Here is a 26,554-nt window from a genome sequence, read left to right as displayed (position 1 = left end):
CCAGAAGTTCCCAAACCAGAGCCTCCTTCCTTAGGTTTGTAAACCCAAAGTTAGGATTCTTACCCCTAGATTCTTAGATCCCAAAATGGCTTCCTTTAGGTTCATAAGCCTTTAAGCTCCTACACCAACGACCTTAGGTTCATAAACCCATAAATTCGTTTGGAGTTCTCATACCTCAGAAAGCTTAGACGCACGCATTTAAAACAAGAATTAGTAACCCAGTAGTTCCTAAACTTAACCTTAGGATCTCATTCCTCTTAGGTTCACAAGCCTTTAAGTTCCCATACCAGCCGTCCTTTTAGGTTCATATACCCAGGTTCACACACCTAGCTTCTTTTAAGTTCCCAAACTCCCTAGAGTTCACATACTTATACCCTTTAGGATCATATTCCTTTAGGATCACCTCTTCCTTTTAGGATCATATTCCTTTAGGATCACTTTTCCTTAGAGTTCCCACACTCAAAACTTGGTTACCCCTTAAGTTGAACTTATATTAGGCCTCCTTTCCGTCGATGTTTTCCTTTAGGGTCCCACACCCTAGCACAATCCTTATATATCTTTTAGGTCTTACACTTAGCTCCTACGCTTACCCTTAGCTCCTACGCAACTCCGGAAGCATCTCTAGGAAGGAATTTCAGGTATGGTCTCTTCTTATGGCTGGCGAGCTTCCTTACGTAGTCTAATGGACTTTAAACGACCCTCCCCGATAGTCGACAGACTCTAAAATGTTCCCGACGACAGGTCCTTGGTTCAGACCCCTTGAACCGCCTCGCGTCGCCATAGTCGTCAGGTTGTAATCTTCGATTGACCTGAGGGCTATACTTTGACTTTCACCTTGTCCAAGCCTCAGTCAAAGTGGGGGCTCTGTAGATACCTCATTTCTGCACCTCCCGCAAACCACCCAGTGATGATTGGGCCGCATGTTTAGCATATGTCGCGATTTTATGACGTTTCGTAAATCGGTTAATAAAAGGTAACTCAAACACTTGTGTCTGCCTCATGGTCGTCATCTAGGTGTCATTACGGTCGTTTTGGCAGTAATTAGAGTACATTTGGAGTCTGAGTCAAAAACCGTCTTCATTTCCTAAAACCGTCAAATCCCGAGTCAAAAGCAATGTGCTTGTCTACCTAAGGTTAGGATGTCATAAAATGTCATGAGTATATCTCATTTTGTCCCATGTCACTTCTTTAGGCTAAACTAAAAGTTTACATTACAAAATGTGCATTTCATTTAGCTAAAATGACAACCCGACCTTTAGGCCCGTTTTACGAGGTGATAACGACTTTTTTGGGTCAGGCCTATTTCACAGAAAGTTCTAGATCTCTTTCTTAGCTTTCCAACGCCACCAAAATCACCATATTCCGAGTCTTGTAGAGAGAGTTATGCCCAAAATACGACAGGCTATCAAACGCGCTTTCTTGCGCAGGAGGAACCCGTTGGGGAAAGGACGCAACAACTGCTGTGCGCCTCTTCCAAGGGACGCAGCTCCTGCTGCGCCTTTTCCTCACGGTTTTCTTTTTGTCCAAGTTTCCGTCTTTAACCTAAGTCGGTTATTTCCGGATCTTTCCTTCTGTATCCTAGTCTTACCATAATTCCGTCGTGTGATTAGTATAAATAGAGACCTTCAGTCTCACATATTTCTCACGCGAGTGTCCGCCCTTCTCTTCTCCCTTTGCATTCTAGGACCACGCTCTTGCTTTTTTGCGCCTACGTGCTTGAACTTTCGACCACGTAAGCTCGGATCCTTCCGAGTACCAGCCTCATTTTGCATGACCGACCAATTTGACCAACTCCACTACACCATAATCAATTAATCAATTCAATTTGCTTTTAAATCCTTTTTCAAGGGCACTTTCATATTTGCATTATAGATCGAGTCGAGTTACCACTAAAAACCGATTTAGTTAAATCTCGCGACGCTAACATGTAAGTCTGAGGGTGTAAAATCCCAATTTTATTTAATGTATTTTATTTAATGTATTTATTTTCTGTATTATAATTAATGTAAGAATTTATGTCATAAGCATGCTCGAAACCGTCTTTTAAAGTTATTTTTAACGGAAGTAACACAGATCTGACGTGGGGAAGAATCGCATCAACTGATGCGCCTTTTGGAAAGGGCGCAGCATCTGCGGCGCCTCTTCCAGGGGCTGCTTTCAGTTGATGCACTTCTTCTTCTTCCTCGGGTTTTTGTTCCTTTCGTCTTTTATTTTATTTCTTCGTTCTTTCCCTTATTTCACCTAATAATTTTCAAATTAGTTTTTATGAATCCTTTTCAATAATTTTCGACTTAAATCCCTTATAATTAATATTTGTGGGTTTTCGTCACAAATTCAAACTCGGATTTTAGAGACTCGATTCGTTCATATCAAGTCCCTTGATTTCGTCTTTGATACATGTTTTAAATCTGTTTTGTTCATCAATTCGTAATCCTTTGTTTCCACCATTAACTTCAAGTTTGTAAATAAATCAATTCCAACATCGTAAATAATATCTAACTTATAATAATTCGTTTTAAATTGTTTTCTTTCACTTCATGACGATCTCAGATGCATGTAAATCAATTAATCACTTCTACTCGAGGTACCAATCAATAAATCAATGTAAATTAACCAACGAACATTAAAAAACCGCGAGTCTGACTTTCACAGTCAGAACCCAACTCAAGAACAGACGCAGGAAGTGCTGCGCCTCTTCCAGAGGACGCAACAGATGCTGCGCCTGTTCTCAGGTGGTTTCTGCCTCTGAACTCTTCTCATTTTGACGTAGGGTTTCTAATTAGGTTTCTAATTAACCATTATTCTTATTATCACCATAATTTCCATAATTTCCTTATTTTCAAAATTTCCAAATTTCCAAATTTCCAAATTTTCCTTATTTTCCAAATTTTCCTTTTCTTCAAATTTCCTTATTTTCAAATTTTCCTAATTTAAATCAATTTCCAATTTCCTTATTTTTTTTCCAATTTTCTAATTTTCATTTATTCTTTTATTTTATTTCTAAAACTCTTTTGGGCATGTTTATGACGTAAATTCAAGTTTATCAATTGTAACTTATTTCTTTATTTCGTATTCGTATTTATTATTTATGATTTATTTACTTGGCATTCACATGTAATTAATCTAACATTCACTTCGACCCCAATTTATGTGCTAATTACTTGTTCACCGACTTAGTCTAATTCTTCACATGTTAGGATTAATCTAATGAATGTTGCATTGCATGCATGTAAATCGACAACATATCGAGTATAGATAATTTCTCTAATCATTAGTAGAGGCCGCTATCGAGGCGGGCGGGATTAGGTGTTCGATCAAAAGAGCTTCCTAATACGTACCCTCACCCCTTACTCCAGATCTCTGTGAACATCCGTGTTCATTGGCATCCACGAGAGTCATTCTAGACATAGAATGCTAAGGGTAACGAGTGCTTAGTGTTCATGTCATTACTTTATGTCTTGACATGACACGAGGTATTCGAACGGTTTCCAATTTTCCACAATAAATTGGTGGCGACTCCACAAATGCAAACGCTTGTTCCCAAGCGCCCCCGTGGCCCATGTCCACACCCCCTATCCAAGAGTATAACTTCTCTGTTGATATTGCAGGACTAATCAAAAGACTTGACAGTATGGGAGACATTGTCAAATGGCCAAAGAAGACAGACAACCCCAACTCAAGGAAAGACACTACAAGATGGTGTGAATTCCACATGGACATAGGACACACAACATAAGAATGTCTGGGATTGTGCAGGCAAGTGGCTTACCTACTAAAGAAAGGTTACCTGAAAGACCTGATGCCATCAAAGAGCAAGGAAGACGACGGAGCAAGAAAAAATCAGGAAAGGCAACAACGTGACCTGCCCCCATCACCACCCATCTATGAGGTCAAATTCATCAATGGAGGATCTGAGATATGTGGCCTGGCCAGTTCTGCTGCAAAGAAAATCGCCAGGGAGTCAAAAATGAAATCTCGTTTTAAACCTAAAAATTTACCTCAAATTACTTTTGATGACTCTAATATGCAGGGAATTCCTGACCTACACCATGATAGCCTGGTTATCACCATGCAAATAGGGACTGCATGTGTCCTGAGAATTCTAGTAGATGGAGGCAGCTCAATCAACCTGATCATGCTCGATGTCCTGAAAGCAATGAAGATTGATGAAAGCCATTAAGGGCGGTCTAAAAAAAAAAGAAACGGCTTATTGTGACATCTACACATCTCGTGATTTTGAATCAAAGGATTTTTTGAAAAACTCTTGAATAAACTAATCTATCTAATAGTAAAAAAATAAGAACTTTGGCATAGAATTTAATTTACAAATGACACTTAAAATTGCTTTCACTATATGGAGAATAAATTGGAAAAATCATTTTGAGTTTGTTCTTTTTTTTTTAGATAACGCTTTTAAATGAAAATGGAACTCATTAGACTCAGCAATGGAGTTTATCCATCTAAAAAATATTTAGAATAACAAAAAAGCTATTAGATTATGAAATCTTTATTTCGCCCAACTCGATTCTAAGACTAGTAATTGGTTATTATCTTTACCGTTATACGTTTTACATTACTTATAAATATTATATTTATTTATATATATTTAGGTAAAAAACCCTTGGATCTAAAGAAAGAACCAGAATAAAAAAGGATGCATCACAAATATTGATTAATTTGTGTTTTTTTTTTTGAGGATTTAAAAATTTCTTAAAATTAAACAATTCCCAATAAACTTTTCTATTCTATAAATAAAGGTGAAAATGAGACTTATACATTTTGCGTCTAATTTAATTGATAGATATAATATTCTTCCGGAATTTTTCACAAATTATTCAACTATCAGAGTCTCACTTCCCCAGATTCTCGGTTTATAACCTGAAATTGATACAATCATAAAGAAAGACTTTTGTATTTGATAAATTTTATATATAAAAATTTTTTAATGGTGCCTAGTTCCATATGGACAAATAAGAAAAAATGGACAAATAAGAAAAAGGGAAGATAAAAATTATCTCCTACTTCGCTTCTTTGTGTCGAAGAAGGATAGCTATACTGATTCGGTATACTCTAAAGACACCTTTGGTACAATATGGGCAATCTTACAAAGATGTAGATTCTCCGTAAAATAAATGTAAATTTACTTGGTTTCATCTTTTACTAATTTGCCTTTAATCGTACAAAAATATGTGGAGCTCAAAGATGTCCGGAAGCACGAGAACGTTCTTTTGCGGATATTATTACCGGTATTCGATCTTTGGGTCATTCATAATATTACTATACCTTCCCTATTCATTGCGGGTTGGTTATTCGTCAGCACAGGTTTAGCTTATGATGTGTTTGGAAGCCCTCGGCCAAATGAATATTTCACAGAGAACCGACAAGGAATTCCATTAATAACAGGCCGTTTTGATTCTTTGGAACAACTCGATGAATTTAGCAGATCCTTTTAGGAGGCACAATGACCATAGATCGAACCTATCCAATTTTTACAAAGTCGATGGTTGGTCATTCACGGACTAGTTGTACCTACCGTTTCTTTTTTGGGATCAATATCCGCAATGCAGTTCATCCAACGATAAACAAAACCGAATTCTAATTATAGAGCTACGACACAATCAATCCCGAATGAACAAAATGTTGAATTGAATCGTACCAGTCTTTACTGGGATTATTACTTATTTTTGTACTTGCTGTTTTATTTTCCAATTATTTTTTCAATAAACAATTAAATAAAAAGAACCAAAGCAACATTAAATATATAGAATTAGAATAGAGTTGAAACTCTCTTATCTCATTCGGAAGGCCCTCGTTTCATAATCATCAATAACTGTTTATGTCTCTAGCACGACCACTTGATGAAATGTGGAGGGAAGTGGGTTAAATGGCCGATACTACTGGAAGGATTCCTCTTTGGATAATAGGTACTGTAGCTGGTATTCTTGTGATCGGTTTAATAGGTATTTTCTTTTATGGTTCATATTCTGGATTGGGCTCATCGCTATAGTAATTGGATGAACCGAAGAATAGATATGAAAGTATAAGAACTCAACGGGACCTTCCTTCCCCCTCGACTTAGACAAACAACGAAGGGGAAGGTCCCATTAAATTAAGAATTAAAATATCATAAATCATAAAAAATACTTTCGTATAAATGAGAAAAGAGCCCCCTTTATTTTTTTTAGAGATATAGATTTGGTCATTCAGAACATCTATTCCTCGATAGTACGTAATTGACCCTTCGTAAATTGTTCGAAAAAAGGGAATATTTTAATTTAGTCAATGACACAATAGACTATCTATTTTTATAGATTAAATAAACTGCAAGAAGTTTCACTTTTTCAATAAATTTGATTTCCTCAATTTGTCCACTCCTTTAAATTTCAATTATACGTTTACCAATAATAAAAAATCTAAAAAAAGGTTAAATAACGAAAAAAGATAAATTCTTCCTAAGTCTTTGACGAATGTAATGAAGACTCATTACTCATTATTATTTTGACACACGACAAGGCATTTTAAGCTTAAGCATACTTTACTTGTCGTGTGTCGAAGACCGGGAAGGCAAGGAATCCCCCTAGAAAAAATTTTCCTTTCAATTTATCTTTTTTCGTTATATTTTCTACTTAAGGCTAGTATCTAGTCGAATTTTATTCTAGAATAAAAAACTTTTGATCCACTCTATGACATTGAAATATGATATATGATGATAATAGTAACATCATTCCAATTTCGATTGAAAAAGGTGAAAAAGTCAAATAGTTTTCTTCGCGATAGTTATATTATAACTATGTATTATTAAAGTAATAATTTCAGACTTATTGTAAATGTAGACAAAAATATAAATAAACTTTTTAAGAATTTTTTTTTGATCGTCTAAAATTGTCAAAGAATTGTCAATACGAATTATCTTCTTGTTACGATCTTTATGTTCATAAATCCACGAATCTAGAAATTCACTTCGGACAATTGAACTTTCTCAAACTGTTTTTTTTAAGAACCAAAAAAATTTGTGCCAAAATAACAGATGCAAAGAAGAACAAAAGACCTTGTACGCGTAATGGGTCTTGAAGGACTATTTCTGCGTCTCCCTGGCCAAATCCACCCACATTAGGATTACTCGTTAATGGTTGATCAAGTTTGATAGATTCACCCTCTGAAACAAGAAGCTCTGGTCCTGGAGTTATAATATCAACCACTTCACGTCCATCCAAGTCATCCGCTATGCTTATTTCGTATCCGCCTTTTTCTTTTCGTAAAATCTAATGTCCTAGTGGGATTTAGTGGAGAGACAAAGAACACGCTGGGAGAAATATATCTGCCAACATATGTGGAAGGAGTCTCCTCATATGAGAGATTTGGAGTCCTGGACTGCCTGTCATCCTACAATGCTATCCTAGGAAGACTATGGATCCATAATGTCAGGGATATACCTTCCACCTACCACCAATGTGTCAAGATACCAAGGGAATGGGGAGTACCAACCATAAAAGGTGAACAAAAATCTGCCCAGGAATGTCAGGACCACTCATGTGGCAGAAACCAAAATGGAAACAGATCAAGTTATTTTAGACCCTGAGTATCCTGACAGGCATATACTGGTAGGATCTGATGTCCCTGACAATATCAGACCAGAATTAGTAAGTTTTCTTAAGAGTAAATCTTCATGTTTTGCCTGGTCTCATTTCGATATGACTGGTATAGATGCTAACATCATCACCCATAAACTTAACATTGACAAATCTTATAAGCCTATGCAACAGAAAAGAAGAAAGTTTGCCTCTGAACGCAATACCATTATTAATGAAGAAGTAAACAAATTGCTAGACATGGGAATGATAAGAGAAGTCATATACCCTGAGTGGCTGGCAAATGTGATGGTAGTACAGAAAAAGAATGGCAAGTGAAGAGTTTGTGTAGACTACACATATCTCAACAAAGCCTGCCCAAAAGACCAATTCCCACTTCCTCAAATAGATTCAATGGTAGACGCCACAACAAGACACGAACTCCTAACATTTATGGATGCCTCAAGTGGATTCAACCAGATCAAGATGCACCCATCTGACCAGGAACACACTGTATTCATCACAGAAAGAGGCATATACTGCTACACAGCAATGCCCTTTGGTCTGAAGAATGCAGGGGCGACATATTAATGCTTGGTCAACATGATGTTCAAAGATCAAATAGGGGATACAATGGACGTCTATATTGATGACATGTTGGTCAAATAAAAAAAGGCTAAAGATCATGTCAGGGATCTAGAAGTAGCTTTCAAGATCCTGGAAGAATTTAATATGAAGCTCAACCCTTCCAAATGCCATTTTGGAGTTTCTTCAGGTAAATTTCTGGGATACATGGTAACCAAAAAAGGAATAGAAGCCAGCCCAGAACAGATAAAAGCTATCCTGGAACTGGAATCCCCCAAATCAGTCAACGATATCCAAAAGTTAACAGGAAGAGTTGCAGCCCTGAACAGATTCATATCCAGATCATCAGAAAGATGCATATACTTCTATGACGAAGCAGCCTTACAGGAACTAAAAGCATACCTGAATACTCCCCCACTGCTGGCCAAACCAGACAAAGGAGAACCCCTGACGGTCTACCTATCTGTCACTGAAACAGCAGTAAGTGGAGTCCTAACCAAGGAAATTGAAGGCCAGCAACACCTATTCTATTATGTAAGTAAAAGTCTATTGGATGCAGAAACAAGGTATTGTCTACTTGAAAAATACGTACTTGCTCTAATCATATCTTGCACCAAACTTAGACCTTAATTTGAAAGTCACCCAATCATTGTCAGGGCCAACCTGCCTATCAAATCTGTCCTGAGAAAGCCTGAGCTTTCAAGCAGAATGGCAAAATGGTTAGTACAACTAAGCACCTATGACATTACCTTTGAACCCAGGACATCAATTAAATCTCAGGCATTAGCAGACTTTGTGACTGAGTTCAACCCTAACCTAGAACCAGACCTCATAAAAGAGGTCAACCATCTAGACACTCGTAAATCAGGCCAGGAATGGACCTTACACGTAGATGGAGCAACAAACATGAGAGGAACTGGCCTAGGATTAGTATTGAAATCACCACAAGGAGACCTAATTGCTCAGGCTATCAGTTGTGAGTTCAAAGCAACAAACAACGAAGCCGAATATGAAGCGTTGATAGCTAGACTTAAGGTATGTATAGAACTTGGTGTGACAAACCTCAAGGTAAAAATTGACTCCCTTTTAATTTCCAATCAAGTCAAAGGAACATATGCTGTAAAGGATTCAAAAATGGTCCTCTATTTAGATTATGTCAAAAAGCGTTGCAAAAAATTTAGTTCATTTGACATTGACCAAATACCAAGGGACTTGAATACTCAGGCTGATGCCTTAGCCAGTCTGGGGTCAAATTTCAGCCCTGCTGTGTTTGATAAAATACCTATTGTCCACCTGTTAGAACTAACCATTGAAAGACCTGACCAAACTTGTCCTATCCATGAGGACACAAATTCTTGGACTAAACCATACTATGATTGGTTCTTAAAGGGGACACTCCCTAATGATAAGAACGAGGCAAGGGCCCTAAAGATCAAAGCATTCACCTATACCATTATCAATAACATGTTGTTCAAAAAGTCACAAGCTGGACCTTATCTGCGTTGCCTGGAACCTCATGAAGCTAAAAAGGTCATAGAGGATATACACGGTGGATACTGTGGAAATCACAAAGGTGGCAGAAGCCTGGGTAGTAAAGTTCTAAGGACAGACTACTTCTGGCCAACCCTTAGAGCTGACTGCATAGCCTATAATTCCAAGTGTGAAGTCTGCCAAATCCACTCCCCTTACATTCACCAACCATCAGAGCTACTATCTACACTCCATCTCAGCTCCCCGGCCATTTATGAAATGGGGCATGGACATAGTAGGCAAATTACCTCAAGCACCTGGACAAAAAGTCTTCATGCTAGCAATGACTGACTATTTTTCTAAGTGGATACAAGCAGATTCACACAGGTAAGTCAAAGAGAAGGATGTCATATCATTCATCAAACGCAACATCATATGCAGATATGGGATACCTTCAGAAATAGTTTGTGACAATGGTGCACAGTTTGTGGGAAAGAGAACAGCAGCTTTCTGGGCACAGTGGAATATCAACCTGGTAACATCCACACCAGGCTACCCAAAAGCCAATGGTTAGGCAGAATATAGTAACAAAATAGTAATCAATTGCCTGAAGAAAAAACTAAAAAGAAGAAAAGGCAGATGGGCTGAAGAACTCCCCTTAGTCCTCTGGGCTGACAGAACTACACCTAAAACAACCACAGGCCAAACCCCCTTCTCCCTGGTCCATGGCTGTGAAGCAGTAATCCCAGCAGAAATCCACGTACCAACCACCAGAAGCAGCTTGAATACCATAGAGGAAAACAGGCCACTATTACAAGACAGCCTGACCCTGACTGAAGAATTGAGAGATGCAGCCAATATCAGAATAGCCTCCTACTAGCAAACAGTAGCCAGAAGCTACAATAAAAATTTTAACATCAGGATGTTCAGGGAAGGAGACTTGGTCCTAAGAAAAGTATTCCCTAACACCAAGGACAAAAATGCTGGCAAGCTAGCTCCCACATGGGAAGGGCCATACCTGATTAATTCAATAGTAGGACAGATAGCCTACAGATTACAAACCCTGGACGAAGAAATGATCCCCAGATCATGAAATGTTTCCCACCTAAGACTATTTCATGTCTAAACCAAAACCAGGTAAAACTATTAACTCTATATGTGCCTAACCAAGTTTTATATAGCAAACCCCCAAATAAAACCATGTACCCTTTACAAATTATGTTTTCCTGCTACCTTCTATCTTGCCTGAATATTTGCCTATTTTCTTTTATGCGAACTCTATCACGCCTGCCTATTTAAATCTTACTATGTTGAATCTTGAAAACTTGTTTTACGCCTTTTTTCCATTAGTTATACATTATACATAGGCTTAGACAAATGTTCAGGATTGAGGGCCACTCCACCCAACTTGAACAGCATCCCAGAAATGCTCTACAATAACTTGGCACCTGCCTGCCTGACCCAAAAAAGATAACTGAGCTCAGTACAAAAATAAAAGACAAGTACAGTGGTGGAATAAACCAGACCACTTGTCTAAAAAGCCCTCTTGACTGGCTGAGGGCCATAAGCCCTCCTGACAGGCATCCCTCTAACAAAATATTTTAAAATACATTGTTTACAGATACAAATTAGGCCATTCAAAGAAACCAGTAGAAAAGAGGATTCAAATTATACCAAAACCAAAAATATGACTACCTAGGGAACACCCCCCTGGATAGGGCAAAATCATCCTCAAAAACAAAAATATTGTTTGTATAGGGAACATCCCCCCTGGATGGGCCAAAACAAAACAAACTACTCCAAAAACAAAAAAACAAACTACAAATAACTAGCCTGCCTTGGAAGCAGTAGCAGAACCGATTCCCTCATCAACAGGCTCTTCATCCTCTTCTTCCTCATCATCCTCCCCACCAACTTCACCACTCTTCTCCTTGGACGGAGGAGAATCTACCTCCTCTTCAGCATGTAGTTTGCACAGCTCCGGATAAGAAGCTAAAGTTAGTCAGCTCCTGGTCAGGATCCCAAAATGGCCTAACTTCAACAGGCTCCTTCGTAGCATCCACACGGCCCGTATCAAAGAAGTAGAGAGCAGCATCCTTGTACCTGCCCTGCACCAAGTGCCTCTCAGCAGCCAACTCTTCATTTGCCTTCAACTGCTCCTGCATAGCCTGCTTCTCAGCCTTTAATTCTTCTTCGGCAACATCAAAATTGGCCTGAAGATTTTTCAGAGCATTCTGAGCAGAACCAGCTTGGATAACTTAACCACCAACCATGCCTTTCCTGCCTCATTATCCTCCTTCAAAGAACGAATCTCAGCCTTTGCTGCTTCTAAATCAGTTTTCAGGGCAACATCATCCTTTTTCAAACACTGCACTTCCCAGTCCAAAGCATTTTTAAGGCCAGTCACAGAATCTAGCTGGCAGGCACCCCTTAACATGTCATTCACATTATATAAAAATATCACCAGTCAAATAAAACTTAACCAAAGAACAAACAAAACTCAAACAAATAAAAGTATATTCTTACCTCCTGCACCATAGTCATTAGGTTAGCAACAAAATCCCTGGTACGGTACATGGCAGCCAACCCACGGGCAGAAGAATCCTCAGCCTGATATTTGAAAAAAGGGTCATCAACCAGGAAAAAGTGAGCCTGAATTTGTTCCTTAGCAAACTGAACTTCTTCAATACGGACCCTGACCCCCTTACTTCAGTAACCCTGTCTGAAGCATCATCAACTCTTTTTCTTTTTTCAACCCAGTCAACCTCATCTGCCACCTTTTCAGGAGACACCAGTTGTGCCTCCTGGACAGGCACCGGAACCTGTACAACACTATCACTTCCTGTAGCCTCACTACTTTTGGATTTCTCCCCTGTAATTTGAGAAACACCTGCCTTTACCAAGGATAAACCAAAACTAGCTATCCTAGTAGAAGCCCTAGTAGCTGCACGACGAGGTTCTACATTAGCAATAAAAACATATGTCCAAAACAAAAAAGAACTACAAGGCAAAAGTAACAAAACTCACTGCCTAATGAAGAAGCCCCTGAAACTTTAGCATCATTCACAGGTTTGTAAGTGCTCAGTTTTGTCTTCTTGAAACGTGGCATGTGTGCCTGCCCTAGACAGGCAGGCCATGTCCTTTCCTCCTCAAGCAACGCCATAAAAGCAGCAATTCGATCAGCCGACCCCTCAGCATCAAGATCATTTGCCCAATCAGTCACTACGAAGATAAAATCAAGTAAGCATATTTCTAAAATAAAATAAAACATCCCTAACCAGAATATAATGCAGGAAAAGAAAAAACTACCTCCTTCAATAGCAGGGTAATTGAGATAATCCAGGTCTGGGGCAATGGAGTCAGCCCTGATGAACATATAGGTCTGAGCCCATCCTTTATCATCCCATGAATCGAAGTTGGTAATCAGATAAGCCATCTTCGACCTGACTTGAAGATTGAACCAACCAGGGGAATGACTTTTCAAATGATAAACGTTCTTAAAATCCTCCAGGGTAATGACCAAATTGTGTTTAGTACACAATTACTCCACTGAATGAACGATCGTTCAAACCATTGGCATGAGTTGGAATGGAGGGACCCTAATAGCCCTGATGACTTCAGCCATGAAAGCAGAAAATGGAAGCTGACATCCACCCTTAAACGCCCACATAAAAATGCAAAACCAGCCTGGACTACCCCAATTGGCCCTGACTGGGCCTCTCTCAGGGATCCAAACGTCAGCTCCAGCAGGAATAAGACTCCTGCCCTTCAGATAATGTTCAAAGGTTGGCTTCAACTGGTTAGCCTCATGAAAAGAAGCAGCCAAGGGCTTCACAGGAGTATACTCACCCCCTTTACGACAAAGACAACATTTCTGGTGGAGAAACTATCTCCACGGCCTCATCCTCGGGAATGGCATCTGGAACCTCAACAATAGCAGGAACTTTCTCAACCTTAGCAGGAGTTTTAGATGCAACCGCCTTTCTTCTCCCCCCAACCATTATTTTAGATTTAATTGAAGAATTAATTTTTTGGTTTTCAAATAGAGGTTAATTTCACAAGGAAATCTTGAAGAGACAGAATTTTAGAGAAAGAAAGGAAAAATTGGAGAATGAGAATGTGAAAGCAAAACGGACGTTGCAAGGGTTTTATAGCCGCAAAAACACAACGGGTAACACAAGTGGACAAATAAAATTATGACTCTCCTAGGGTTTGATGAACCTACCTTATTAATGAGTACTAGCCGTTATAGAAGTTGAAAAGAACTCAAACACTTTTCCGGTAAAATATCCTTATACATTTTTTGCCTGACCCGAATTTTTTATCTCCTTATCCCTGGCCAGATCCACTGGGAATAAGAAGAAAAGGGGCAATTGTTGGGCTCAGAATTACCCTGCCTGACCTAACAAGAATCAGGCACTATCCAAAGCCAAGCCTGGATAAAAAGCATTCTATACAAAGCACCTGAGCAGGCACCCGCCAGGAGGAAAGAACAGGTCAGGCATCTAAAATGCCGAGCTTGAATGGATATCTCAGCTAGTTACATACTAAAGCGTCACCAAGACATGTCAGGCAACAACTAAAGCTCAAATAAAAGGCTCTTATTTCCACGGAAGACTCATTCAACAAAGTCCACAACAAACAAAGACAGTTAAGTGAGCAGAGATAATGGCGGCCAACTCTAGGAGTCAACCAACCACTCCCGACTAAAAAGGGCACAAGGCCTATTTACTGGGAAAACCTAAAAATAACTTGAAAAGACCGTTTGAAGGCTAGTATAAATAACAAAGAAGATTAGAGAAGAAGGACACTTGCTTATTCACTCGTACAATCATACCATTTCTCTCATTGTTGTACTCAATACTTAATTACTCTTAGCTTGCCTTATTTCGCAAAACGCATGGCAAACAAATCCCCTGTCAGGCTACTTAAAATCATAGTGAAAATCCCTCATGGCTTGGTGCCCGTGATTTTTTCCCTTATTCCCAAGATTTTTCCACGTATAAATCTTTGTGTCTTTAATTTTGTTCATTTATTTATTTAATTACATTAATCAGGCGAGTCAAATTGAGTTAGATCACCCCTCAAATCTTCCCTGGCAGGACATTTCTATTTAGTAAAATTCCTGCTAAAACACTTAGCAGTAAGTATTGTGGTTTTTATTGGGATTCCAAGATATTTAAAAGGGAGAGAACCTACTACCATACCTGATATCCTTAAGATATCCTGTTTCAAGATAGCATTTACCCCATTAAAGTATGCATTTGACTTACTGTTGGGCCCAAAATTATCCTGCCTGACCTGACATAGGCCAGGCAACAGCCAAAGACAAGTTCCAAACAAAAGACATCTGAAACCAGGCATTTATTCAGCACGGATAGGCACCAAGCAGGAGTTGATACAAAACAGGCGATAATCAACCTAAGTAACCTGGGAGGAAAATAACTCAGGCACAAACAGGTATAACAGGCAGAGACTAAGCAACTAACATATGTTCCCTACAAACAAGGAAGACTAATTCAAAGAAGAAAAGATATGAAAGATAGTCAAAGGCAACGGTTGAAGATATGGCAACCACCTCCGGGTAAATAGGGCACATTCCCTATTTACCAGGAAACCCTAAACGGCATAAGGAGGACGGAGAAATCAAGTATAAATAGAAAAGAAGACAAAATCAGAAGGATCATTGGACACAATCTCATTCTAACTTACATTTTTATACTCTTAAGCATTATAAATTCACCTGTCATGCCTGATATACATATACTCTGTCAGGATATCTAAAATCATAGTAACAATCACTCCTGGCTTGGTGCCCGTGGTTTTTTTCCTTATTCCCAAGGTTTTTCCACGTATAAAATCTTTGTGCCTTTATTTATTAGTTGTTATTTCATTTAATAATACTAGTCAGGCGAGTTGTTTGAGTTAGATCACCCTACTTATAAATCCCTGGCAGGATATCCTAGATCAGTGAAAACCCCGTCAAAACCAAATAAAAGACATCTTTAAAGCCAGGAATGATTGTTACTATGATTTTAGATATCCTGAGAGAGTATATGTATATCAGGCGTGACAGGCGAATTTATAATGCTTAGTTTATGTGTCTTCAGAGCATCCTGAGCAGATTTCTCCTGCCAAAGCCCTCTCCACAGCCAATTCTTCATTCACCTTTAACTGCTCTTGCATAGCCTGCTTTTCAGCCTTCAATTCTTCCTGGGCAATATCAAATTTGGCTTGAAGAGCCTTCAGAGCATCCTGAGCAGATTTCAGCTTAGAAGATTCCACCAGCAACCGAGCCTTCCTTGCTTCATTATCCTCCTTTAAAGAGTGATTCTCAGCCTTAGACACCTCCAACTCAGCCTTAAACTTGTCAGCATCTTTTTTCAAGATTTGTACCTCCCAATCCAAAGTATTTTTTAGGCCATGGACTGATTCCAGTTGACAGGCGCTCCTCAGCATGTCATTGACATTCTAACAAAAGAAAAATGCCTATCTAAGCCAAAAAAAAGAAAGCACACAAAAATATCCATAATAAACAAGCCAAAAACAAAGAATATATACCTCCTGAAGCATGGTAATCAAGTTGGCAGCATAGTCCCTGGAACGGTACATAGCAGCCAAAGCACGAGCAGAAGCATCCTCTGCCTGATACTTGAAGTAGGGATCATCAACCACAAAAGCCTGAGCCTGAATTTGTTCCTTGGCAAACTGGACCTCATCCATACGAGCCCTGACCCCCCCTGACTTCATGAACCCCTCCTGAAGACTCATCCACTCTCTTCCTCTTCTCAGGACGGTCACTCTCATCCACAACCTTCTCAGGCGATGCCAACTGAACCCCATGCACTGGTTCCTGAATTTGAACAGCATTATCACTTCCCGTAGCGTCACTGCTCTTAGACTTCTCCCCTGTAATTTGAGAGACCCCTGCCTTCACCAGAGACAGACCAAAGCTAACAATCCTGGCAGAAGCCCTGATAGCTGCACGACAAGTTTCTAAAATCAGCAATATAAGCATGTGCCCAATACAGGAAACAGAATAACAAAAGAAAGCAAAAGAACTTACTCCCTGACGAAGACGCCCCTAGAACCTTAGTGCTCTTCACAGGCTTATATGTACTCAACTTAGCCTTCTTAAAACGAGGCATAGAAGCTTGTCCCAGACAGGCAGGCTACGCCCTCTCCTCTTCAGGCAACGCCATAAACGCTGCTATCCGGTCAGCCGATCCCTCAGCATCAGGATCATTCACCCAATCATTTACTACAAGAAGGCACAAGCAAAGTAAGTAAAATCTCCAAAAACATATTATTACCAAACCAAAAATAATGCAGGAAAGAAAGTTACCTCCTTCAACAACTGGGTAATTGAGATAGTCCAGGTCATGGGCAATTGAATCAGCCTTGATAAACATATAGGTTTGAGCCTATCCTTTATCATCCCCTGAATCAAAGTTGGTAATCAGGTGAGCCATCTTCGACCTGACTCGAAGATTAAAGCTTCCAGTAGAATGACTCTTCAGGTGATAGACATTCTTGAAGTCATCCAGGGTAATAACCAATTTATGCTTAGAACATAAATGCTCAACAGAATGGACAATTTTCCAGACCATTGGCATGAGTTGAAACGGGGAACCCCGATAGCCCTAATCACCTCGATCATGAAAGGAGAAAGGGGAAGATGACCACCACCCCCGAACGCCCACTCAAAGATACGAACCAACCTGGCTACTCCAATTAGCCCCGACAGACCACTCTCGAATCCAAACCTCGGCCAGTGAGGAATAAGACCCCTGCCCTTTATATAATGCTCAAAAGCTGGTTTTAGTTGATTGGCTTCATGAAAAGAAGCCGCCAAAGCCCTATTTGGAGAATATTCAACCCCCTTATAAGACATGGACAGAATCTCTGGGGCAGTAACAACCTCCACCACATCATCTTCAGGGATGACATCAGGGACCTTCTCAACCTCGGCAGAAACCATTTCAACTTCAACAGGAATTTCTCCAGCCTCAGCAGGAGCTTTGGAAGCTGCTGTCCTTCAACTGCCACCAGCCATATCTTATTTTTTCTGGAAAATAAATTTTTCAAAGAGAGAATTTTTTAGAAAAGAGAAAGAAGAAATTTGGAGATTGGAATGTGAAGAAAGACACGGCAAAAGCAGGATATTTATAGCCGCAAAACTATAACGGCTAGGAAAGCAAGTGGTTAAAATCAATCATGACTCTCCTAGGGTTTTGTGAACCTATCCTATTTATGGCGAGTAACCGTTACAAGAAGTTGAATCAAACACTAATTCTAAATCCGATAAAAAGTCCCTGCACAAATCACTTGCCTGGCCCAAATTTTTATCTCCTTATTCCTGGCCAGACCCAATAATGGAATAAGCAGATAAGGGGCAATTGTTGGGCCCAAAATTATCCTGCCTGACCTGACATAGGCCAGGCAACAGCCAAAGACAAGTTCCAAACAAAAGACATCTGAAACCAGGCATTTATTCAACACGGATAGGCACCAAGTAGGAGTTGATACAAAACAGGCGATAATCAACCTAAGTAACCTGGGAGGAAAATAACTCAGGCACAAACAGGCATAACAGGCAGAGACTAAGCAACTAACATATGTTCCCTACAAACAAGGAAGACTAATTCAAAGAAGAAAAGATATGAAAGATAGTCAAAGGCAACGGTTGGAGAGATGGCAACCACCTCCGGGTAAATAGGGCACATTCCCTATTTACCAGGAAACCCTAAACGGCATAAGGAGGACGGAGAAATCAAGTATAAATAGAAAAGAAGACAAAATCATAAGGATCGTTGGACACACTCTCATTCTCACTTACATTTTTATACTCTTAAGCATTATAAATTCGCCTGTCACGCCTGATATACATATACTCTGTCAGGATATCTAAAATCATAGTAACAATCACTCCTGGCTTGGTGCCCGTGGTTTTTTCCCTTATTCCCAGGGTTTTTCCACGTATAAAATCTTTGTGCCTTTATTTATTAGGTATTATTTCATTTAATAATACTAGTCAGGCGAGTTGTTTGAGTTAGATCACCCTACTTATAAATCTCTGGCAGGATATCCTAGATCAGTGAAAACCCTGTCAAAACACTTACCTTTACTCATATTGAGGCCTGAAGATTTGGATAAAGTTGCAAAGGATCTGAGAATTGTCATAATTAAAGGGCCATCTCCTTTTTAAAATAAAACAGTGCATCTGCAAACATAAGATGGGTTAGTTTTATTTGTTTGCACATTGGGTGATAGTTTAAATCATTAGCCCCAGTTAAATAAGATAAGATCCTTGAAAGGTATTCCATGCACACAGTGAAGAGCAAGGGTGAGAGAGGATCTCCCTGCCTTAACCCCCTTTCTCCTTTAAAGAACCCAAACACATTGCCATTAAGATTGAGGGTATAACTAGCTGTTGTTACACATTGCGTTATCCACCCGTTAAATTGCTCTGGGAAATTTAAGGCACTGAGCATTTGATATAAGAACTCCCATTCAACAGTGTCATATGCCTTCTGAATATCCATTTTGAATAAGCACCATGGTGAGACAGCCTTTCTTTCATATAGTCTAATGATGTCTTGGCATATAAGGATGTTTTCCATGATGCTCCTCCCATGTATGAACCCTCCCTGATTTTGAGCAATTAGATCAGGGAGAATACTAGCCAGCATGTTACACAAAATTTTAGATATACATTTATAAATGACATTACAGCAAGCAATTGGTCTGTATTGAAGGACACTAGTGGGTCTAGCTATTTTAGGAATTAGTGTGACCATAATAGCATTAATCTGCTTGAGGATAAGCCCTGATTCAAAAAATCCAAGATTGCATCAGTAAGTTCCTCTCCCACTATATCCCAGCTATCCGTAAAGAACTTGCTTGAGTACCCATCAGGCCCGGGAGCCTTGTCATCAGGAATATGAAACAATACCTCTTTTACCTCATCTTTAGTGCCAGGAGTAAGAAGTATGCTCCTATGAGCAGTAGTAAAGATATTCCCTTGTCTCACAATATTCTTGTTGATTTTGGTGGTGGTAGCTTTTGATCCCAGCAGCATAGTATAATAGTTCAGAAAAGCATTCTAAATCCCTTCCTGATCACTGTGATTTCTATTCCAGTGATCAGTGATTTGGCAAATAAAGTTCTTTTTCCTTCTTGCTTTTAGAACCCCATGGAAGTAAGCTGTGTTTGAATCACCATCTTTTAACCAGTGAGCTTTAGCTTTTTATTTAAGGTAGTCCATTTTTACAGTATACGGAGAATTAAAGATATGATGGGCTTCATATTCCTGCTGGACTAGTCCCATATCCCCTGGTTTAGAAATAATCTGCTCCTGAAGGTGCTTCAACCTGAGTTGGGCTATATCAGCTTTATTCTCAATTTCAGAGAAGTGATCCTTATTAATCCTTGTAAGCTCAGGTTTTAGCATTTTCAGTTTTTTAACCACTCTGTACATCTTATTTCCAGGGACCCAATGTTGCCAGACCTTAGACACACACTCCTGAAATCCAGCAGCTGCACTCCACATATTAAAGTACTTGAATGGCCTGTGCTGATTTCCCTCCATTAAACCTTTACTCACCAGACAAGGGTTATGATCAAAGTGACCTTCAGGTAAGAAATTAGCCAGATATTCAGGGAAATTATCCAACCAGTCTTGATTAACCAGCAGCCTATCCAACCTACTATATACCCTTGTCTCTGGTGGTTGCTTATTATTCCAAGTGTAGAAAGCACCAGTAGCTGATATATCCATTACTCCACACTCTTGAATACAGTCATAGAAAGGTTTAGCTTCAGTCTCTGTCACATTTTCTCCTAGTCTCTCATTTGCCTGTAAAACACAATTAAATTCCCCCCTATGGCCCAAGGAGCATTAATATACCTTACAATATTCTTGAGGTTCAGCCAAAGGGACTCTCTTTCTCCCACTCCATTGAAAGCATAGATGATGGTATAGTAAAATTGCATATGAGTAAATTTATTAGTCACCTGAACATGAATAAATTGGGCATCATATTTTATGAAATTAACATAAAAAACATGAGGTTTCCATATCACCCAGACTCTACCTCCATGATGGTATACATTATTAGTGGAGACACTCCAGTCTGAAAATTTTTTATTAACAATACTATGAAGATTGCTAGCCTTGACCTTGGTTTCTAACAAACCAAACAAGCCAATATTATTAGCATAAAGAAAATTATTTACAAATTTTTGCTTCACTTCTTTACTCATCCCTCGCACGTTCCAGAATCCAAAATTCATTGTGTAATGTTAGGGGGGTCATTACCAGACACGCCAATTCCTTTCTTATGACTGCAAGTTCCCTTCAACTCCTCCATGTGATGAGGAGTAGTTGAAATTTTCCTGCTAGCATCAGTCCCCTGCCTAGGCTGTCTTAAAGGAGAAATTGTCCCACTGGAAGGAATATTGATCCTAGTAATAGGAGTACTTGCATTATCCATCTTAGCTTCTTTACATTTTGTGACAGGAGACACTGTAGAGCATGTAACCTGAGGAATAGCTGCAACAACAGGCTTTTTGATTGGCCTCCACACTTTTTGAGCTAGAGGTGCAGTACTAGCAGGTATGACTGGTTTTGTTAGTGCCTTATTCCTCCTACAATGGTCTTTCTCGTGTCCTAACTGTTTGCATTTAATATACAAGCTAGGTTTTCACTCATAATCAATGTCAATAGACACTACTTGCTTATTTTCATCCAAAAATTTAATGGAATTTGGGAAATTTTGCCCTAGCTTTAGTTCAACCATGACTCTAGCAAACCCTAATCTGGTTTTCAATTCAAAGAGAGAAGTATCACTTTTGATAAATTTACCAACTAGGTTTGCTAATTTAGGAAGACTCATTGAGATTTATCATAACTTTATTTTAAGATTTGAAAATTCATACTTCAAATTCAAACCATACAACATATTGTCCTTAATATATTGACACTTATTATACTTAAGCTTCTCACTAGTTTGTTTGTAGTAACATTATAATGAGGATTATTCTTAAATACATGAAAATTAACAAGTAACTTAAACTTAAATTTTAGACATTTTAACCTTAAAACCGTTCTTCATTCGAAGAATTATGGAGGTCTCAGGGACAACAGATTGACCTTCCACAGATTGAAACTCGTAGTTTAGGATTATTGTGGCAGCCACGACCTTCATTTGGATGAAGGCCATGTCTTTACCAACACAAGTCCTTGGACCGGCATTGAAGGCCATAAACTTGTAGGAAGGCTCATGCCTAACCTTCCCTTGAGGCGATATCCATCTTTCAGGCTTGAACTCGCAACAATCTTCACCCCAAATTGATTTCTTCCTTGCCATTGCATACAAGTTGAATATAATTTGCATATGTGGTTCCACTTTGTGTCCACTTGGGAGAATGTCCTACTCAACCGGGTTTTGATTTTAAGTACTACCGGAGGGTACAATCTTAAGGCCTCACATAGTGCACCATGGAGATAAACTAGTTTGTCACTTGTTTCTTTGAAATTGTTCCTAGTAAAAGCATACGATTTGTTCATGTTACCATTATCGTCTTCATTTGCTTTCATGATTGAGATAAATTCTTGTCGAATTTTTGATTGAACTTGCGGGTTTTTGGAGAGAAGATAGAAAAACCATGATAATGAAGTACTGGTAGTATCTCGTCCTGCTATAAAGAAATTGAGGATTGTATCCCTTAAGAACTTGTCGTCTTTATCCTTGTACAATGTCAAAAGATCAACACCTATATTTTGTTCATCATCATTTGGATTAATTAATCCAAATTGCTTCACTGCTTCATGTTTCTCGGCTATACAATTGTAAATGAATTTGTCTAGCGTTTCCCAAGCTTTTTTGTACTTCCTTTCCCTTCCGACACCTAGCCACCTTATAAACTTCCATACACTAACCGGTAGAGCATGCCGGTAAATTGCAACCTCCTCAACAACATCTAACGCCTTTGAGAAGGGAACACTAGGCAGATCAACACATAACGATCCCAATTCGTATCCCATTGTAAGAGAGCAAATACTATCCAATGTAAATCTTTCGAACAAATCTTGAAAATCAAGTACTAACCCTTGTTCAGAAGCGTGATTAAGTACCGGTATTAGACCATTTTCCACTTTTGCATAAATCTTGTCAAGCAAAAGTTGATTAAACTGAGGTTGCCCTAAAAATGTTTGAGCCATTCTCCTATGGTACTTCCACAATTCACCATCGGCATTGAAAATCCCATCTCCAAGGACATCGAGAATCTCATTATATTTATCGCCTTTTTCATAATTACTAAAGTTCTTACTCATGGCATAGTGTACGTTTCTCGGGTCAGTCGTGACCAATAGCTCCATGGAAGTGTACCAAGGACCCTTGAGCAGAAAACTCAAGTCGGGTCCCTCCGTAATCTCAAAACAAAAATCATGGATTCGATGATAATTTTTGAGAATGGCAAAAAACATCCCCACAAAAGGCCAATTTGTAGGCATGCTATTTTTATTATTTCCGCGGAAAATGTAACAAAAGACGAATATTATGAAAATGGACGTTAATAAGAAGAGATTAAGAAACTCCATATTATCCTAAATAATAATATTTTGCGTATGTTGTTGTAACTATATATATATGCGTGAACAAAATTGTTTGGTGGTGAATATGAGGTTCAAGCATGAAGAGCGTATACACCCTTTTAAAACAAAACAAGCATCCCATGTTCTTCTTGCAAATAGTCAATAACTCATTGCTTATAATAACTAATGAGTTAATCACGATTCACGACTACTACCCAGCAGTTATAGTTTGACTAATTGGATGTCGAGTAGTTTAAAGGTTTTTCGTACCCGCCCATTTGAAAATGGGTAATATGGAACTGAATGGTATGTAAAATTTCTTTTATTTATATCAGTTTATCGTTGTCAAAAAACAAACTCATTACTTATACGAGTAAAATTGTTAATTGTAGAATTTGCTTTAGGAAAGACAAGTGTGTAGCCTCATTTGGCCATAAAATTATGCTCGGTACTATGGCTAGGGTTGTAAGTTCTAAAAACCGGCTTGATTGAAACTCTGACTATCTATGATGTTGTTTCACGTGGTTTTTGGGTGATCGGGCTTAATTAGCTCGCTTGATTGATTGTTTATGTTAACCATGTTATAACAAGGTTTATATGTTCTCGAAGTCGGCTAATTTAATCAAACTTGCCCATCAAATTTGCTAAGAGTCATTTCACTTGTTAATAGGTTTTAATAGGGTCTAGCGACTCGGCCCGCCCTATATGTTTGTAATTAAAATTATTTCTATCTACTAAAATTTGAAAATATATGGAATTATATTAAGAGGCATCCCACATGATGGCGTAATGGAGTGAATCTATAACAATCAACATCTCTTACCTGCAAAATTTTATGAGTAATGTTATTTAAGGGCTACGTACGTCAGAGGTTTAATTTATTATTCGTAGCAAAAAGTTGACGATTTGGCGAGAATTGTCTCCATAATAATGTGAAGAGGACAAGTGCTATGGAGTATGAAAATGACTATTGAGCAACAGTTGTTTATGTTTCAAGCGGATTATTTTGGTCTAAATTATTAAGACAGAATTTCACTATAAAAAAAAAAGAAATTATCATAAACCGGCGGTACCATTGTGGTTACATTGACCATAAAATGATCAAATTTGCTCGTTTGAAATTTCAGAACAAAAATGACCGTCTGAAACAAGAATTTGCGATTGAGCAAGATTTTTTTTGGTGACTATTGGATACAATTTGATAGAGATACAATTATACAACAACTAAGAGATAGATAGAAGTGTATCTTAATAACTAATAGGATCAATTTTTATCCTTAATACGCCTTCGTAGGATGGACGTAAGTACGTAACAAAGAAGAGGCCAAAACAATTATTTATGTCTCGGCCCTCGAATTGTACACCGGCTCTCGGTTTTTGGGGAAAGCCTCTTAAATACCGATTGAGGCTAAAACATTTTTTTTTAATAATTACTCACATTCCGTCCATAAACAAGAGATTTAATGAAGATTATTTAGACTTTTATTTACCTTTGATAAACAATTAATAATCTTACTATAATAAATTCGCCCTACGTACAGATCGGAGTAATATTTTTTGTGAAGCATTTAAATTACATACGAAAAATTATATTAGAGACACGAAAATGTGATAAACGAAAGTCGAGCTCAATGTAAGCTTTCCTATATCCACGCTTAATTCAAGATTTTTAGAGCCGATGAATTAGAGACACTAATGATTCCCCATAGAAATTAATGGAGAATAATTCATGAACAAAATGTATTAACAAAATTATTAAAAAAAAAAACAATTATTGAACAAAAACATAAATTTCTCGGCAGCAAATTCATATAATAAATTCACGGAAAATTATGAAACTACTAATTAAATTATCTCTTTAATTTTTTGAATTTTTTTTCAAAATAGGGTTATTTAGCAAACTATTTCTCGTTTTAGTGTTGGTTTCAAACTATTTCTTTCCAATGGGTCGACGTCATCACTTTTCATTTTTTTACCAGATTTAAGCTAAATAGCTATGGCAGATTTTACTCATTTTGAATAAAATCGCTATCTGGAATAGCAATTTGATACTTTTTCATTAATTTCACTAAAAAGAATGGGCCTGACAGAATAAGAGGCAAATCGCTTTGCTAAATAGCGATTTGTCATTTTTTGTTCCAAGTGTGTTATGATTGTCGGTGATGCATGGGACTGAAGATTGAAGATTGAAGATTGAAGATTGACCAATGTGTTCCAAGTGTGTTTTGTTTATAATCAAATCAGTGAATTACCAAATCGCTGTTTGGCAACGCGATTTGAATGATTAAGTTATAGGTGGTTTTGTTTGTTGCATTAAAGCTGACTCAAAGGCCAAATCGCTGTTTAGCAACGCGATTTGCCACTTTTTCGTGTCAACCCCATTCTGTTTGGTAGAGTTAATGAGAAAGTATCAAATCGTTGTTCCAGATAGCGATTTTATGCAAAATGAGTAAAATCGCTATTTGGCATAGCGATTTAGCTTAAATCTGATCAGAAAAATGAAAAGTAATGACGTAGATCCACTGGGAAGAAATAGTTTGAAATCGACAATAGAATGAGAAATAGTTTGCTAAATCACCCTATTTTAAAAAAAATTCTAATTTTTTATTATACTAGTTTCTTTTCCTCTCCTCTCAAAAACAATCGATCTCGAAGAAACAAACGATAAAGATGATCACGTCGCAACATCATCCCTTTCTAACTCTTGGGTTAAGATTAAATCCATGTTATATGAAGCACAAATGAGAGTTTACCCTCCAAACTTGGAGTATGTTCTTTCCATTATATTTATAATTAACGGTTTTGATGGTTACTAAAAGATTCCGTTTTAAGCTAAATTTGTATAAAACTGTCTTACATAAATATTAGCTTTGCAGAATTTGGTGTGTGCATAATATCTTACATACATGTAAATATGTAATGTAATACTCGAAATAAATTGATGAAAATATTTATTGTTTTCTTTTTTCTTATATTTTGGGAATCAGTTTTAGAGTGCCAAAAGAGAGCGATACTGATGAAGATGAGGATGAAGGTTCGAGCACGACAGAGAAGGTGAATAAACGGGTGAAAAAGGCGGTAAAGAAGAGCGTGGAGGAAAGTGAAATGACGCTGGAAGAAACAGCTGAATACGCTGCTAAGCTCAAGGAGGAAGCACTGCACAGGGCCAAGGATAAAGTGGGGAACAAAATCTCCAAAGGCCGTGAAGAAGAACTTTAGACAAGAAACTAAAGTATTCTCTAGTCATGTATTTTCGATTCAGTAAGTCTTGCTTAATACTGACACGCCTAAAACGTCATTATTTAAGACGGCTAAATTAACAATTTATTAT

At 38.2% G+C, this 26,554-nt stretch overlaps 1 protein-coding gene and 1 pseudogene across 1 annotated transcript; one reads left to right on the top strand and one right to left on the bottom strand.

The window, feature by feature from the left end:
- Window positions 1-9,287: 9,287 nt before the first annotated feature.
- LOC141641654 (uncharacterized) lies at window positions 9,288-10,366 on the top strand. Its single transcript, XM_074450309.1, has 4 exons — window positions 9,288-9,811; window positions 10,001-10,010; window positions 10,108-10,158; window positions 10,325-10,366. Exons 1-4 carry the CDS (start codon window positions 9,288-9,290, stop codon window positions 10,364-10,366), a joined length of 627 nt encoding a protein of 208 aa, XP_074306410.1.
- Window positions 10,367-21,519: 11,153 nt separating this feature from the next.
- Window positions 21,520-23,303, bottom strand: LOC141643396 (alkane hydroxylase MAH1-like; annotated as a pseudogene).
- Window positions 23,304-26,554: the final 3,251 nt, after the last annotated feature.

This window comes from Silene latifolia, chromosome 2 (assembly GCF_048544455.1).
Source record: "Silene latifolia isolate original U9 population chromosome 2, ASM4854445v1, whole genome shotgun sequence".
Lineage (NCBI taxonomy): Eukaryota > Viridiplantae > Streptophyta > Magnoliopsida > Caryophyllales > Caryophyllaceae > Silene > Silene latifolia.
Note: the sequence above shows the minus strand (reverse complement) of the source record. Positions and strands in the feature narration are given on the sequence as shown.